The sequence below is a fragment of the Eucyclogobius newberryi genome, unplaced genomic scaffold (assembly GCF_026437365.1).
Source record: "Eucyclogobius newberryi isolate DKJ021-1_F unplaced genomic scaffold, fEucNew1.0.hap1 SCAF_6, whole genome shotgun sequence".
NCBI classification, from domain to species: domain Eukaryota; kingdom Metazoa; phylum Chordata; class Actinopteri; order Gobiiformes; family Gobiidae; genus Eucyclogobius; species Eucyclogobius newberryi.
Window position 1 is genome coordinate 19,218,682 of NW_027316278.1, and position 13,488 is coordinate 19,232,169.

The 13,488-nt window shown below is 41.8% G+C and overlaps 1 protein-coding gene across 1 annotated transcript in view; it reads left to right on the forward strand.

The window, feature by feature from the left end:
• Positions 1-13,488, forward strand: part of vcana (versican a) — a 40,280-nt gene that overhangs the window by 16,719 nt on the left and 10,073 nt on the right. The window contains exons 6-7 of the mRNA XM_072433875.1: positions 12,265-12,378; positions 12,455-12,568. Of these exons, the coding sequence (XP_072289976.1) occupies positions 12,265-12,378; positions 12,455-12,568 (228 nt within the window). The remainder of the gene's footprint in view (positions 1-12,264; positions 12,379-12,454; positions 12,569-13,488) is intronic.

Genomic DNA, 13,488 nt, shown 5'->3' on the forward strand with positions numbered 1-13,488 from the left:
CTCTACTATTTTACCTGATACATTTTCCTCGACATCATATACTCAAGTGCCAAAAAGTTCCCCTAAGTCTGGAGTTACTGTGTCTCCAAGGACCGAAACAGTTCACTCATCTACGTTTGATACTGCCGATGGTTCAAGTAAAACTACAATGTTTTTGTCCACACTTCAACCTGATAGCACAAGCGATATTTCCAGCAAAGGCACTGCGTCTCCAACTAGTTCAGTGGTCATGAGTTCTGAGAAGACATCAGTGTTTCCAACTGTTAGTGTCACTACAGGTGAGACCACCAAATCCACAATCACCGTTGACACAAGTGAGGATTTTTCTAGGGAGTCTGATGGGACTGTATCCTTCAGTGCGGCCTCCGTTAAAACTTCCACTCTTACAGATGACATTTCCAAACAAACTTCAATGGTAGAATCCCTCCCACCTTCAAGCGGCACAACATTATTTCCTGAAGGAACGTCATTTCTCAGCGATATGACGCCAGAGGGTTCAGGAGAGAGTACTGATGACTTAACAAAAGAGTCACTGCTGACTGCATCTACAACTCCAGGCTTGTTCACATCCACAGCTGCAGGAATTTCCACTGGAGCTATTAGCCACTCAATAGCAAAAATAACATCTACTGAAACAGCGACTTCATCACAGCCTACAGTCACTCCCGTGTCTTCACTGTACAGCACTGAGAAACCGACACCATCTTCTGAAGAAACTGATACTGGTACCAAAAGTGAACAAACTTTGGCATCTGTAGCTTCTACTATCACTTCATCAGAAGTATCTGGATCAGGAGACTCAACTCCCGATATGTTTTCGTCAAGGCCAACTATTTCTGTTGGGATTACTTCTCCATCGTCATCGAAGGACTCTGCAGTAAAATCAACAACAGATTCAGCCGTAACACAAGAATCGGAACCCACGTTTACAATTGCTGAGGATTCTGCCACTACAGGTTCTTTTGACTCTTCTTCAGTAACAGACAATGAGACTTCCAGCCAGTCAACAAGTGAAACATCAAGCAAAAGCTCAATAACTCCCACAGGTTCATCTTTGTTTAGTACTGAAAAATCTACGTTTTCCCCCACTAGTAAACATGTTGATGTGTCACATCAAGCTTCAGTCTCTACTATTTTACCTGATACATTTTCCTCGACATCATATACTCAAGTGCCAAAAAGTTCCCCTAAGTCTGGAGTTACTGTGTCTCCAAGGACCGAAACAGTTCACTCATCTACGTTTGATACTGCCGATGGTTCAAGTAAAACTACAATGTTTTTGTCCACACTTCAACCTGATAGCACAAGCGATATTTCCAGCAAAGGCACTGCGTCTCCAACTAGTTCAGTGGTCATGAGTTCTGAGAAGACATCAGTGTTTCCAACTGTTAGTGTCACTACAGGTGAGACCACCAAATCCACAATCACCGTTGACACAAGTGAGGATTTTTCTAGGGAGTCTGATGGGACTGTATCCTTCAGTGCGGCCTCCGTTAAAACTTCCACTCTTACAGATGACATTTCCAAACAAACTTCAATGGTAGAATCCCTCCCACCTTCAAGCGGCACAACATTATTTCCTGAAGGAACGTCATTTCTCAGCGGTATGACGCCAGAGGGTTCAGGAGAGAGTACTGATGACTTAACAAAAGAGTCACTGCTGACTGCATCTACAACTCCAGGCTTGTTCACATCCACAGCTGCAGGAATTTCCACTGGAGCTATTAGCCACTCAATAGCAAAAATAACATCTACTGAAACAGCGACTTCATCACAGCCTACAGTCACTCCCGTGTCTTCACTGTACAGCACTGAGAAACCGACACCATCTTCTGAAGAAACTGATACTGGTACCAAAAGTGAACAAACTTTGGCATCTGTAGCTTCTACTATCACTTCATCAGAAGTATCTGGATCAGGAGACTCAACTCCCGATATGTTTTCGTCAAGGCCAACTATTTCTGTTGGGATTACTTCTCCATCGTCATCAAAGGACTCTGCAGTAAAATCAACAACAGATTCAGCCGTAACACAAGAATCGGAACCCACGTTTACAATTGCTGAGGATTCTGCCACTACAGGTTCTTTTGACTCTTCTTCAGTAACAGACAATGAGACTTCCAGCCAGTCAACAAGTGAAGCATCAAGCAAAAGCTCAATAACTCCCACAGGTTCATCTTTGTTTAGTACTGAAAAATCTACGTTTTCCCCCACTAGTAAACATGTTGATGTGTCACATCAAGCTTCAGTCTCTACTATTTTACCTGATACATTTTCCTCGACATCATATACTCAAGTGCCAAAAAGTTCCCCTAAGTCTGGAGTTACTGTGTCTCCAAGGACCGAAACAGTTCACTCATCTACGTTTGATACTGCCGATGGTTCAAGTAAAACTACAATGTTTTTGTCCACACTTCAACCTGATAGCACAAGCGATATTTCCAGCAAAGGCACTGCGTCTCCAACTAGTTCAGTGGTCATGAGTTCTGAGAAGACATCAGTGTTTCCAACTGTTAGTGTCACTACAGGTGAGACCACCAAATCCACAATCACCGTTGACACAAGTGAGGATTTTTCTAGGGAGTCTGATGGGACTGTATCCTTCAGTGCGGCCTCCGTTAAAACTTCCACTCTTACAGATGACATTTCCAAACAAACTTCAATGGTAGAATCCCTCCCACCTTCAAGCGGCACAACATTATTTCCTGAAGGAACGTCATTTCTCAGCGATATGACGCCAGAGGGTTCAGGAGAGAGTACTGATGACTTAACAAAAGAGTCACTGCTGACTGCATCTACAACTCCAGGCTTGTTCACATCCACAGCTGCAGGAATTTCCACTGGAGCTATTAGCCACTCAATAGCAAAAATAACATCTACTGAAACAGCGACTTCATCACAGCCTACAGTCACTCCCGTGTCTTCACTGTACAGCACTGAGAAACCGACACCATCTTCTGAAGAAACTGATACTGGTACCAAAAGTGAACAAACTTTGGCATCTGTAGCTTCTACTATCACTTCATCAGAAGTATCTGGATCAGGAGACTCAACTCCCGATATGTTTTCGTCAAGGCCAACTATTTCTGTTGGGATTACTTCTCCATCGTCATCGAAGGACTCTGCAGTAAAATCAACAACAGATTCAGCCGTAACACAAGAATCGGAACCCACGTTTACAATTGCTGAGGATTCTGCCACTACAGGTTCTTTTGACTCTTCTTCAGTAACAGACAATGAGACTTCCAGCCAGTCAACAAGTGAAACATCAAGCAAAAGCTCAATAACTCCCACAGGTTCATCTTTGTTTAGTACTGAAAAATCTACGTTTTCCCCCACTAGTAAACATGTTGATGTGTCACATCAAGCTTCAGTCTCTACTATTTTACCTGATACATTTTCCTCGACATCATATACTCAAGTGCCAAAAAGTTCCCCTAAGTCTGGAGTTACTGTGTCTCCAAGGACTGAAACAGTTCACTCATCTACGTTTGATACTGCTGATGGTTCAAGTAAAACTACAATGTTTTTGTCCACACTTCAACCTGATAGCACAAGCGATATTTCCAGCAAAGGCACTGCGTCTCCAACTGGTTCAGTGGTCAAGAGTTCTGAGAAGACATCTGTGTTTCCAACTGTTAGTGTCACTACAGGTGAGACCACCAAATCCACAATCACCGTTGACACAAGTGAGGATTTTTCTAGGGAGTCTGATGGGACTGTATCCTTCAGTGCGGCCTCCGTTAAAACTTCCACTCTTACAGATGACATTTCCAAACAAACTTCAATGGTAGAATCCCTCCCACCTTCAAGCGGCACAACATTATTTCCTGAAGGAACGTCATTTCTCAGCGGTATGACGCCAGAGGGTTCAGGAGAGAGTACTGATGACTTAACAAAAGAGTCACTGCTGACTGCATCTACTACTCCAGGCTTGTTCACATCCACAGCTGCAGGAATTTCCACTGGAGCCATTAGCCACTCAATAGCAAAAATAACATCTACTGAAACAGCAACTTCATTACAGCCTACAGTCACTCCCGTGTCTTCACTGTACAGCACTGAGAAACCGACACCATCTTCTGAAGAAACTGATACTGGTACCAAAAGTGAACAAACTTTGGCATCTGTAGCTTCTACTATCACTTCATCAGAAGTATCTGGATCAGGAGACTCAACTCCCGATATGTTTTCGTCAAGGCCAACTATTTCTGTTGGGATTACTTCTCCATCGTCATCAAAGGACTCTGCAGTAAAATCAACAACAGATTCAGCCATTACACAAGAATCGGAACCCACGTTTACAATTGCTGAGGATTCTGCCACTACAGGTTCTTCTGACTCTTCTTCAGTCACAGACAATGAGACTTCCAGCCAGTCAACAAGTGAAACATCAAGCCAAAGCTCAATAATTCCCACAGGTTCATCTTTGTTTAGTACTGAAAAATCTACATTTTCCCCCACTAGTAAACATGTTGATGTGTCACATCAAGTTTCAGTCTCTACTATTTTACCTGATACATTTTCCTCGACATCATATACTCAAGTGCAAAAAAGTTCCCCTAAGTCTGAAGTTACTGTGTCTCCAAGGACCAAAACAGTTCACTCATCTACATTTGATACTGCTGATGGTTCAAGTAAAACTACAATGTTTTTGTCCACACTTCAACCTGATAGCACAAGCGATATTTCCAGCAAAGGCACTGTGTCTCCAACTAGTTCAGTGGTCATGAGTTCTGAGAAGACATCAGTGTTTCCAACTGTTAGTGTCACTACAGGTGAGACCACCAAATCCACAATCACCGTTGACACAAGTGAGGATTTTTCTAGGGAGTCTGATGGGACTGTATCCTTCAGTGCGGCCTCCGTTAAAACTTCCACTCTTACAGATGACATTTCCAAACAAACTTCAATGGTAGAATCCCTCCCACCTTCAAGCGGCACAACATTATTTCCTGAAGGAACGTCATTTCTCAGCGGTATGACGCCAGAGGGTTCAGGAGAGAGTACTGATGACTTAACAAAAGAGTCACTGCTGACTGCATCTACAACTCCAGGCTTGTTCACATCCACAGCTGCAGGAATTTCCACTGGAGCTATTAGCCACTCAATAGCAAAAATAACATCAACTGAAACAGCGACTTCATTACAGCCTACAGTCACTCCCGTGTCTTCACTGTACAGCACTGAGAAACCGACACCATCTTCTGAAGAAACTGATACTGGTACCAAAAGTGAACAAACTTTGGCATCTGTAGCTTCTACTATCACTTCATCCGAAGTATCTGGATCAGGAGACTCAACTCCCGATATGTTTTCGTCAAGGCCAACTATTTCTGTTGGGATTACTTCTCCATCGTCATCAAAGGACTCTGCAGTAAAATCAACAACAGATTCAGCCGTAACACAAGAATCGGAACCCACGTTTACAATTGCTGAGGATTCTGCCACTACAGGTTCTTCTGACTCTTCTTCAGTAACAGACAATGAGACTTCCAGCCAGTCAACAAGTGAAACATCAAGCCAAAGCTCAATAATTCCCACAGGTTCATCTTTGTTTAGTACTGAAAAATCTACATTTTCCCCCACTAGTAAACATGTTGATGTGTCACATCAAGTTTCAGTCTCTACTATTTTACCTGATACATTTTCCTCGACATCATATACTCAAGTGCCAAAAAGTTCCCCTAAGTCTGGAGTTACTGTGTCTCCAAGGACCGAAACAGTTCACTCATCTACGTTTGATACTGCTGATGGTTCAAGTAAAACTACAATGTTTTTGTCCACACTTCAACCTGATATCACAAGCGATATTTCCAGCAAAGGCACTGCGTCTCCAACTAGTTCAGTGGTCATGAATTCTGAGAAGACATCAGTGTTTCCAACTGTTAGTGTCACTACAGGTGAGACCACCAAATCCACAATCACCGTTGACACAAGTGAGGATTTTTCTAGGGAGTCTGATGGGACTGTATCCTTCAGTGCGGCCTCCGTTAAAACTTCCACTCTTACAGATGACATTTCCAAACAAACTTCAATGGTAGAATCCCTCCCACCTTCAAGCGGCACAACATTATTTCCTGAAGGAACGTCATTTCTCAGCGGTATGACGCCAGAGGGTTCAGGAGAGAGTACTGATGACTTAACAAAAGAGTCACTGCTGACTGCATCTACAACTCCAGGCTTGTTCACATCCACAGCTGCAGGAATTTCCACTGGAGCCATTAGCCACTCAATAGCAAAAATAACATCAACTGAAAAAGCGACTTCATCACAGCCTACAGTCACTCCCGTGTCTTCACTGTACAGCACTGAGAAACCGACACCATCTTCTGAAGAAACTGATACTGGTACCAAAAGTGAACAAACTTTGGCATCTGTAGCTTCTACTATCACTTCATCAGAAGTATCTGGATCAGGAGACACAACTCCCGATATGTTTTCGTCGAGGCCAACTATTTCTGTTGGGATTACTTCTCCATCGTCATCAAAGGACTCTACAGTAAAATCAACAACAGATTCAGCCGTAACACAAGAATCGGAACCCACGTTTACAATTGCTGAGGATTCTGCCACTACAGGTTCTTTTGACTCTTCTTCAGTAACAGACAATGAGACTTCCAGCCAGTCAACAAGTGAAACATCAAGCAAAAGCTCAATAACTCCCACAAGTTCATCTTTGTTTAGTACTGAAAAATCTACGTTTTCCCCCACTAGTAAACATGTTGATGTGTCACATCAAGCTTCAGTCTCTACTATTTTACCTGATACATTTTCCTCGACATCATATACTCAAGTGCCAAAAAGTTCCCCTAAGTCTGGAGTTACTGTGTCTCCAAGGACCGAAACAGTTCACTCATCTACGTTTGATACTGCTGATGGTTCAAGTAAAACTACAATGTTTTTGTCCACACTTCAACCTGATATCACAAGCGATATTTCCAGCAAAGGCACTGCGTCTCCAACTAGTTCAGTGGTCATGAGTTCTGAGAAGACATCAGTGTTTCCAACTGTTAGTGTCACTACAGGTGAGACCACCAAATCCACAATCACCGTTGACACAAGTGAGGATTTTTCTAGGGAGTCTGATGGGACTGTATCCTTCAGTGCGGCCTCCGTTAAAACTTCCACTCTTACAGATGACATTTCCAAACAAACTTCAATGGTAGAATCCCTCCCACCTTCAAGCGGCACAACATTATTTCCTGAAGTAACGTCATTTCTCAGCGGTATGACGCCAGAGGGTTCAGGAGAGAGTACTGATGACTTAACAAAAGAGTCACTGCTGACTGCATCTACAACTCCAGGCTTGTTCACATCCACAGCTGCAGGAATTTCCACTGGAGCTATTAGCCACTCAATAGCAAAAATAACATCAACTGAAACAGCGACTTCATCACAGCCTACAGTCACTCCTGTGTCTTCACTGTACAGCACTGAGAAACCGACACCATCTTCTGAAGAAACTGATACTGGTACCAAAAGTGAACAAACTTTGGCATCTGTAGCTTCTACTATCACTTCATCAGAAGTATCTGGATCAGGAGACACAACTCCCGATATGTTTTCGTCGAGGCCAACTATTTCTGTTGGGATTACTTCTCCATCGTCATCAAAGGACTCTACAGTAAAATCAACAACAGATTCAGCCGTAACACAAGAATCGGAACCCACATTTACAATTGCTGAGGATTCTGCCACTACAGGTTCTTTTGACTCTTCTTCAGTAACAGACAATGAGACTTCCAGCCAGTCAACAAGTGAAACATCAAGCAAAAGCTCAATAACTCCCACAGGTTCATCTTTGTTTAGTACTGAAAAATCTACGTTTTCCCCCACTAGTAAACATGTTGATTTGTCACATCAAGTTTCAGTCCCTTCTATTTTACCTGATACATTTTCCTCGACATCATATACTCAAGTGCCAAAAAGTTCCCCTAAGTCTGGAGTTACTGTGTCTCCAAGGACCGAAACAGTTCACTCATCTACGTTTGATACTGCTGATGGTTCAAGTAAAACTACAATGTTTTTGTCCACACTTCAACCTGATAGCACAAGCGATATTTCCAGCAAAGGCACTGCGTCTCCAACTAGTTCAGTGGTCATGAGTTCTGAGAAGACATCAGTGTTTCCAACTGTTAGTGTCACTACAGGTGAGACCACCAAATCCACAATCACCGTTGACACAAGTGAGGATTTTTCTAGGGAGTCTGATGGGACTGTATCCTTCAGTGCGGCCTCCGTTAAAACTTCCACTCTTACAGATGACATTTCCAAACAAACTTCAATGGTAGAATCCCTCCCACCTTCAAGCGGCACAACATTATTTCCTGAAGGAACGTCATTTCTCAGCGGTATGACGCCAGAGGGTTCAGGAGAGAGTACTGATGACTTAACAAAAGAGTCACTGCTGACTGCATCTACTACTCCAGGCTTGTTCACATCCACAGCTGCAGGAATTTCAACTGGAGCTATTAGCCACTCAATAGCAAAAATAACATCAACTGAAACAGCGACTTCATTACAGCCTACAGTCACTCCCGTGTCTTCACTGTACAGCACTGAGAAACCGACACCATCTTCTGAAGAAACTGATACTGGTACCAAAAGTGAACAAACTTTGGCATCTGTAGCTTCTACTATCACTTCATCAGAAGTATCTGGATCAGGAAACTCAACTCCCGATATGTTTTCGTCGAGGCCAACTATTTCTGTTGGGATTACTTCTCCATCGTCATCAAAGGACTCTACAGTAAAATCAACAACAGATTCAGCCGTAACACAAGAAACGGAACCCACATTTACAATCGCTGAGGAATCTGCCACTACAGGTTCTCTTGTCTATTTATCAGTAACAGAAACAGCTCCCCAGTCTGAACTGACGTTCTCTCCTGAGACTGTTCAGTCATCAACACTTGTCACTCCTGACCATGCAAGTAAAAGTACATTTTTATTAGCCACCCTTCAACCTGACCTTGTTTACTCTGATGAGACAACTGTTGGGCTATCAAAGCTATTGCAAACTACAAATCAAACTACTATGATAGTTACACATGGAACAGAATCCTCAGTCAACAGTCAACAATTCTCTCGGGAACCTTTTTCTCCTGTAACTCATGAGCCTTTTAAATCATCATCAACCTCTTTTACAACTAGTTCATTTGAGCTTCAAACCTCTACCCCTTTGCCAAGCCCTAGTATATCAACATCAAAATTCCATTTTACTGACACAGATATGGAGAGTTCTACCAGTACAGAAGAAGATGGTGATTTAGAAACAAGTCAAGACGGTTCAGGTGGAGATATCTCTGTTGAAACAAGCACAAATCCTTTTGTGAAATTTACCGTGACTACAGACGAAACTGAAATGGACAAAAGCACTAGGACTTCAAACGGCATTTTCTCATCAAGTACACTTCCCCCCAAACACCTAACAAAGAGTTCTGTCACCACATCTCCATCCACTTCTGTAATGGAGATTGGCAGTGGTTTATTTACTGATGATAATACTTCTGAAGATGATGAGGGATCAACAACATTTGCTGTCACTACGGAAAAATCAGTACTATATACTGGTCCTGTAATACCTACAATTTCATTATTAAGTTCTTCACCATCTGATGACCACACTTCACTTCCAAAGATGACATCTCACAGTCCTAGTACTGTAACAATAAAAGCAAAGCCTCATAGAATTACACTGCCTTCTACTATATTCCCGGATTCCATATTTTCCTCCCTTCCAAAAGTAGAGCAAAGCAGTACAAAAGAATCAACAATAACACAAGGGATTTTTGAACCACCAGCTGATGCCATGTTACCATCTACCCACAAAGCAGATGAAATCTCAGTGACATTTGGAGAAGCAACAGGTGAAACAGAAACCTTTGTTTCACAAACAACAGAGCGATTTTCCTCTCAAGAGATAGAAAGTATTTTAAATAAGCCATCAACTGAGGGCACAACGGAATTTTCACTTGGAACTCAAGCTTCTACCATTTCCGATAATAAAACTAGAGACATAGCTACTGTAAAACCCGGCACTGTCCACACACAGGAGGTCTCAATGTCTTCACCCATTCCCTCGATTACATACCATGGTTTCACAGACCAGCAAGTTGTCATAATTAATCCCAAAGGTGGCCATGTTAAAAATGACGAAAGTGATCAAACATCTACGATGGTTCTGCATCCGTTCACAAGCACATCAATAATATTTACAGAAGAAAGTACAGATGAAGATAAGGTTTTTTTAACTCATATTGCAGATAGAGTTTCTGGTGGTGCCTCTGCCCACATGTACCCTACAATCCAAACAGAGGAAGGTCTGGGTATTGAAGCAGTTACAACAACTCATACATTTCTAGTAGAAGAGGGATCTGCATCTGATGCCACAAACTTTTTCACTACCAAATCAGATTTATCCTCCACCCCTAATGCACCACTGCAATCTGTGGCTGTTGATTATACAAAACTGGACCTTTCAAGTGAAGACGAAAGAGAATCCACATTAGCTCAGGTTACACCATTCCCTGCTGTATCCACTAAGTCCAGATCTGAGGAAGTAACCACACAACAGCTTTCTGGCCCTAAGAATGTGCTTGTCAGCACCATAACACCTGAAGTCAGTGTTTCATCACATGCCACTGCCTTTATTGAATCCAGCTCACCAAAATTGACCAGTAAACTATCTCCAATTGATGACATCACTCTAAAAACAACCACAGAGGTTTATTCAGCTAATGAGCGATCAGAAAAACAAGAGATGGGTGCAACTACTTCTCAGCTAATCACTGAATCATCAACTGCTACGGCAGGAAAAGATACAATTTCACTTGTCTCCAGCACAATTTCATTGAAAAGTACAGTCACTCCAGATATAAGTGATGGATCTGTAGTTACCTCAGTGTCACCTGTGTCCAGTACAGAGGTGCCCATGGTTGAGAGTAAGACAATCTCATCACAAAGTCTTTCTTTCAGTGGATTTTTACCAATCACAGAATATCCAGAGATCACAGGTCATAAGACTTTCTCTACTTTAACAACTAATCATGTGGCGACAGAAACAGTTTCTGCAATGGCTGTTTCTTCAAAACAAACCCCTTCAAATGAGATAGAAATACAGTTTTTAACTACTTTTGTTCCAGAATTAGAGGTAACACCACCAGCTGTATCCTTCCAACAAGCTAGGTCAGAAATTGCATCTACTCACTACCCTTCACTTGAAAGCTCTTCTGAGAAAACAAATCCGTCTATACAAAGCACAGTTCTGCCCAGTCAACCCTCTACCCTTTATATACAGTCAAGAGATCAAAGATTAGAAGATACAAAAACAGAAGCTGTTGCTTTTCAGTTGTCCTCTTTAAGTCCGATTGAAACAGACACAGACATATCACAATTTCCCAGCACTGAAACACCAGTGACACTCATTGGTAATGTTTCTGAAGAGACAATAACATTGTCACCTAGAATTATGAAAATAGAATCCAATACTGAGCATACCACTTCTTCAAAACAAATAACTACTCAGAAAGATACATCAGACAATGCATATAAAACAACAAAGCCTCCTCACACACATCCTCACACCACTTCTTTATATGACATGTTGGATATTAATGAAGCCCCAGATTACGGAACTAATAGCCAGATTGAAGCACTGCCAGAACACCCTGCTACTGCAAAAACGGCATCTAAAACATTTACTATGACGACGGAGTCCTCCAGCTCTGAGAGCAGTAGTTCAGAGGAAAACTTGGCAACTGCAACAACCTCTGATGTGGATGGCGACAATAAAACAACTGAGTCACCATTTGTCTTGGATATGGCAACACAACAGGCTTTGACTATAGGGACACCTTTAGAAAATAACTCTTTATCCCAAAAAGAAATTCAGACAATATTCAAGGACCAAACCACAATTTTGAAGAAATCAGAAATCTCTGTGCCAACTTTAGTGTCTATAACAATATCACAGACCACAGAAGGTGAGACCAAACCAACAGTTGCATTTGAACCCACCACTCATTTGTTCTCCATGGAGGAGCTTGATGACATCAATGGAACTAAGAACACATCTCTTGCTGGAGGTGAACTAGCATCAAAAGGAGAGGATACAACAGTACCAGTGCCGGCTTTGCACCACACAGTTATTGGTGAACCTGTTGAAATTCAAGGTACATTACATATTCATATTTTTTTTAAAGTACACATTATGTTAATCGTATTCCATTCATGCTATGATTTTGTGTTTTTCTTTCCAAGGGATTTACTCATGCACCGAAAATGTTTGTCTCAATGGTGGAACTTGCTACAAGACCGGCAGCATCAGTGCATGTAGCTGTGCCCCGGGTTACAATGGTGCTAACTGTGAAACAGGTAGGCTCCATTTTGCATTCCATGTTATACTTGTCTGGTTTTGCAACATCATTCTCATTCTCACTGTATATTATAGAAATTGATGAGTGCCATTCCAACCCTTGTCGCAATGGAGGCACATGTATTGATGGCGTGGCTAGCTTCACGTGTGTGTGTCTCCCAAGCTACTCTGGGCTGTCTTGCGAGGAAGGTACGTTTTGCAAAGTTTTTTTTTTTTACATTTCTCCAACTCCTTTACAAGTTAAAGTTATTTATCTTATTTGTTCTTTCTGACTTTAAAACTAGGTATATTTTCTTCGACTATGTTTTTAGATCTTACAATGTAATAATTAAGTAACAGAAACAAAGGCGGAATAATTCTATCAACTAACAGTCCATGTCAACTAAGGTTCTTAACACTTATGCAAGTCATTTGGTAAATTATAATGAGCATCTTTTAGCCTTTTTTGCTATTTTAATATTACAATAAAGTCAGAATTACTGACCTATTTGTTCCATCATATTAAAACCAGAGCTTGAAGTGAAGTATATTGACCATGGTCTACACCCCACATATTGTCAAGATCAGTCATTCCTTAATCACACCCTTGTGTACTCACACACAGCTGCTTGTCTTCAATACCGTCTCTGTCATGATAAAGTCATTCTTGACAAATGATCTAAAACTTAGAATACTGTTAACAACTAGATATGAAAAAATAAATGAAAATATAGCCGCAAGCGGCAATGATCGGCCCTCGCCACGCCGCAAGAGGAGGGGGCGCTAACGCGCCCAAATTGTCCTTTTATTACGCCTACTGCTGAATCTGTGACGCTGTCACATCTTCTCCCCTTTGTTTTACCATCAAAAAGCAATTTTATTTAGACACCGTGACTCTTAGAATAAAAATGTGGATAACTTTTGATGGTCCACCCCTGAAGATGAGTCTCACCAAATTTCAGGTTAATATGTCTAACGCCCTAAGAGGAGTTCGTGAAAGTCTAAAGTGTAAACATGTTCTGGCGATTTCCCCATTGGAATAACATGGAAGGTTTCGGTCATCGTTACGGCAAACAATTATGACATGGGTCTCATTGACTTTTTTGATGGGGATGCCAAAATTGAGTTGT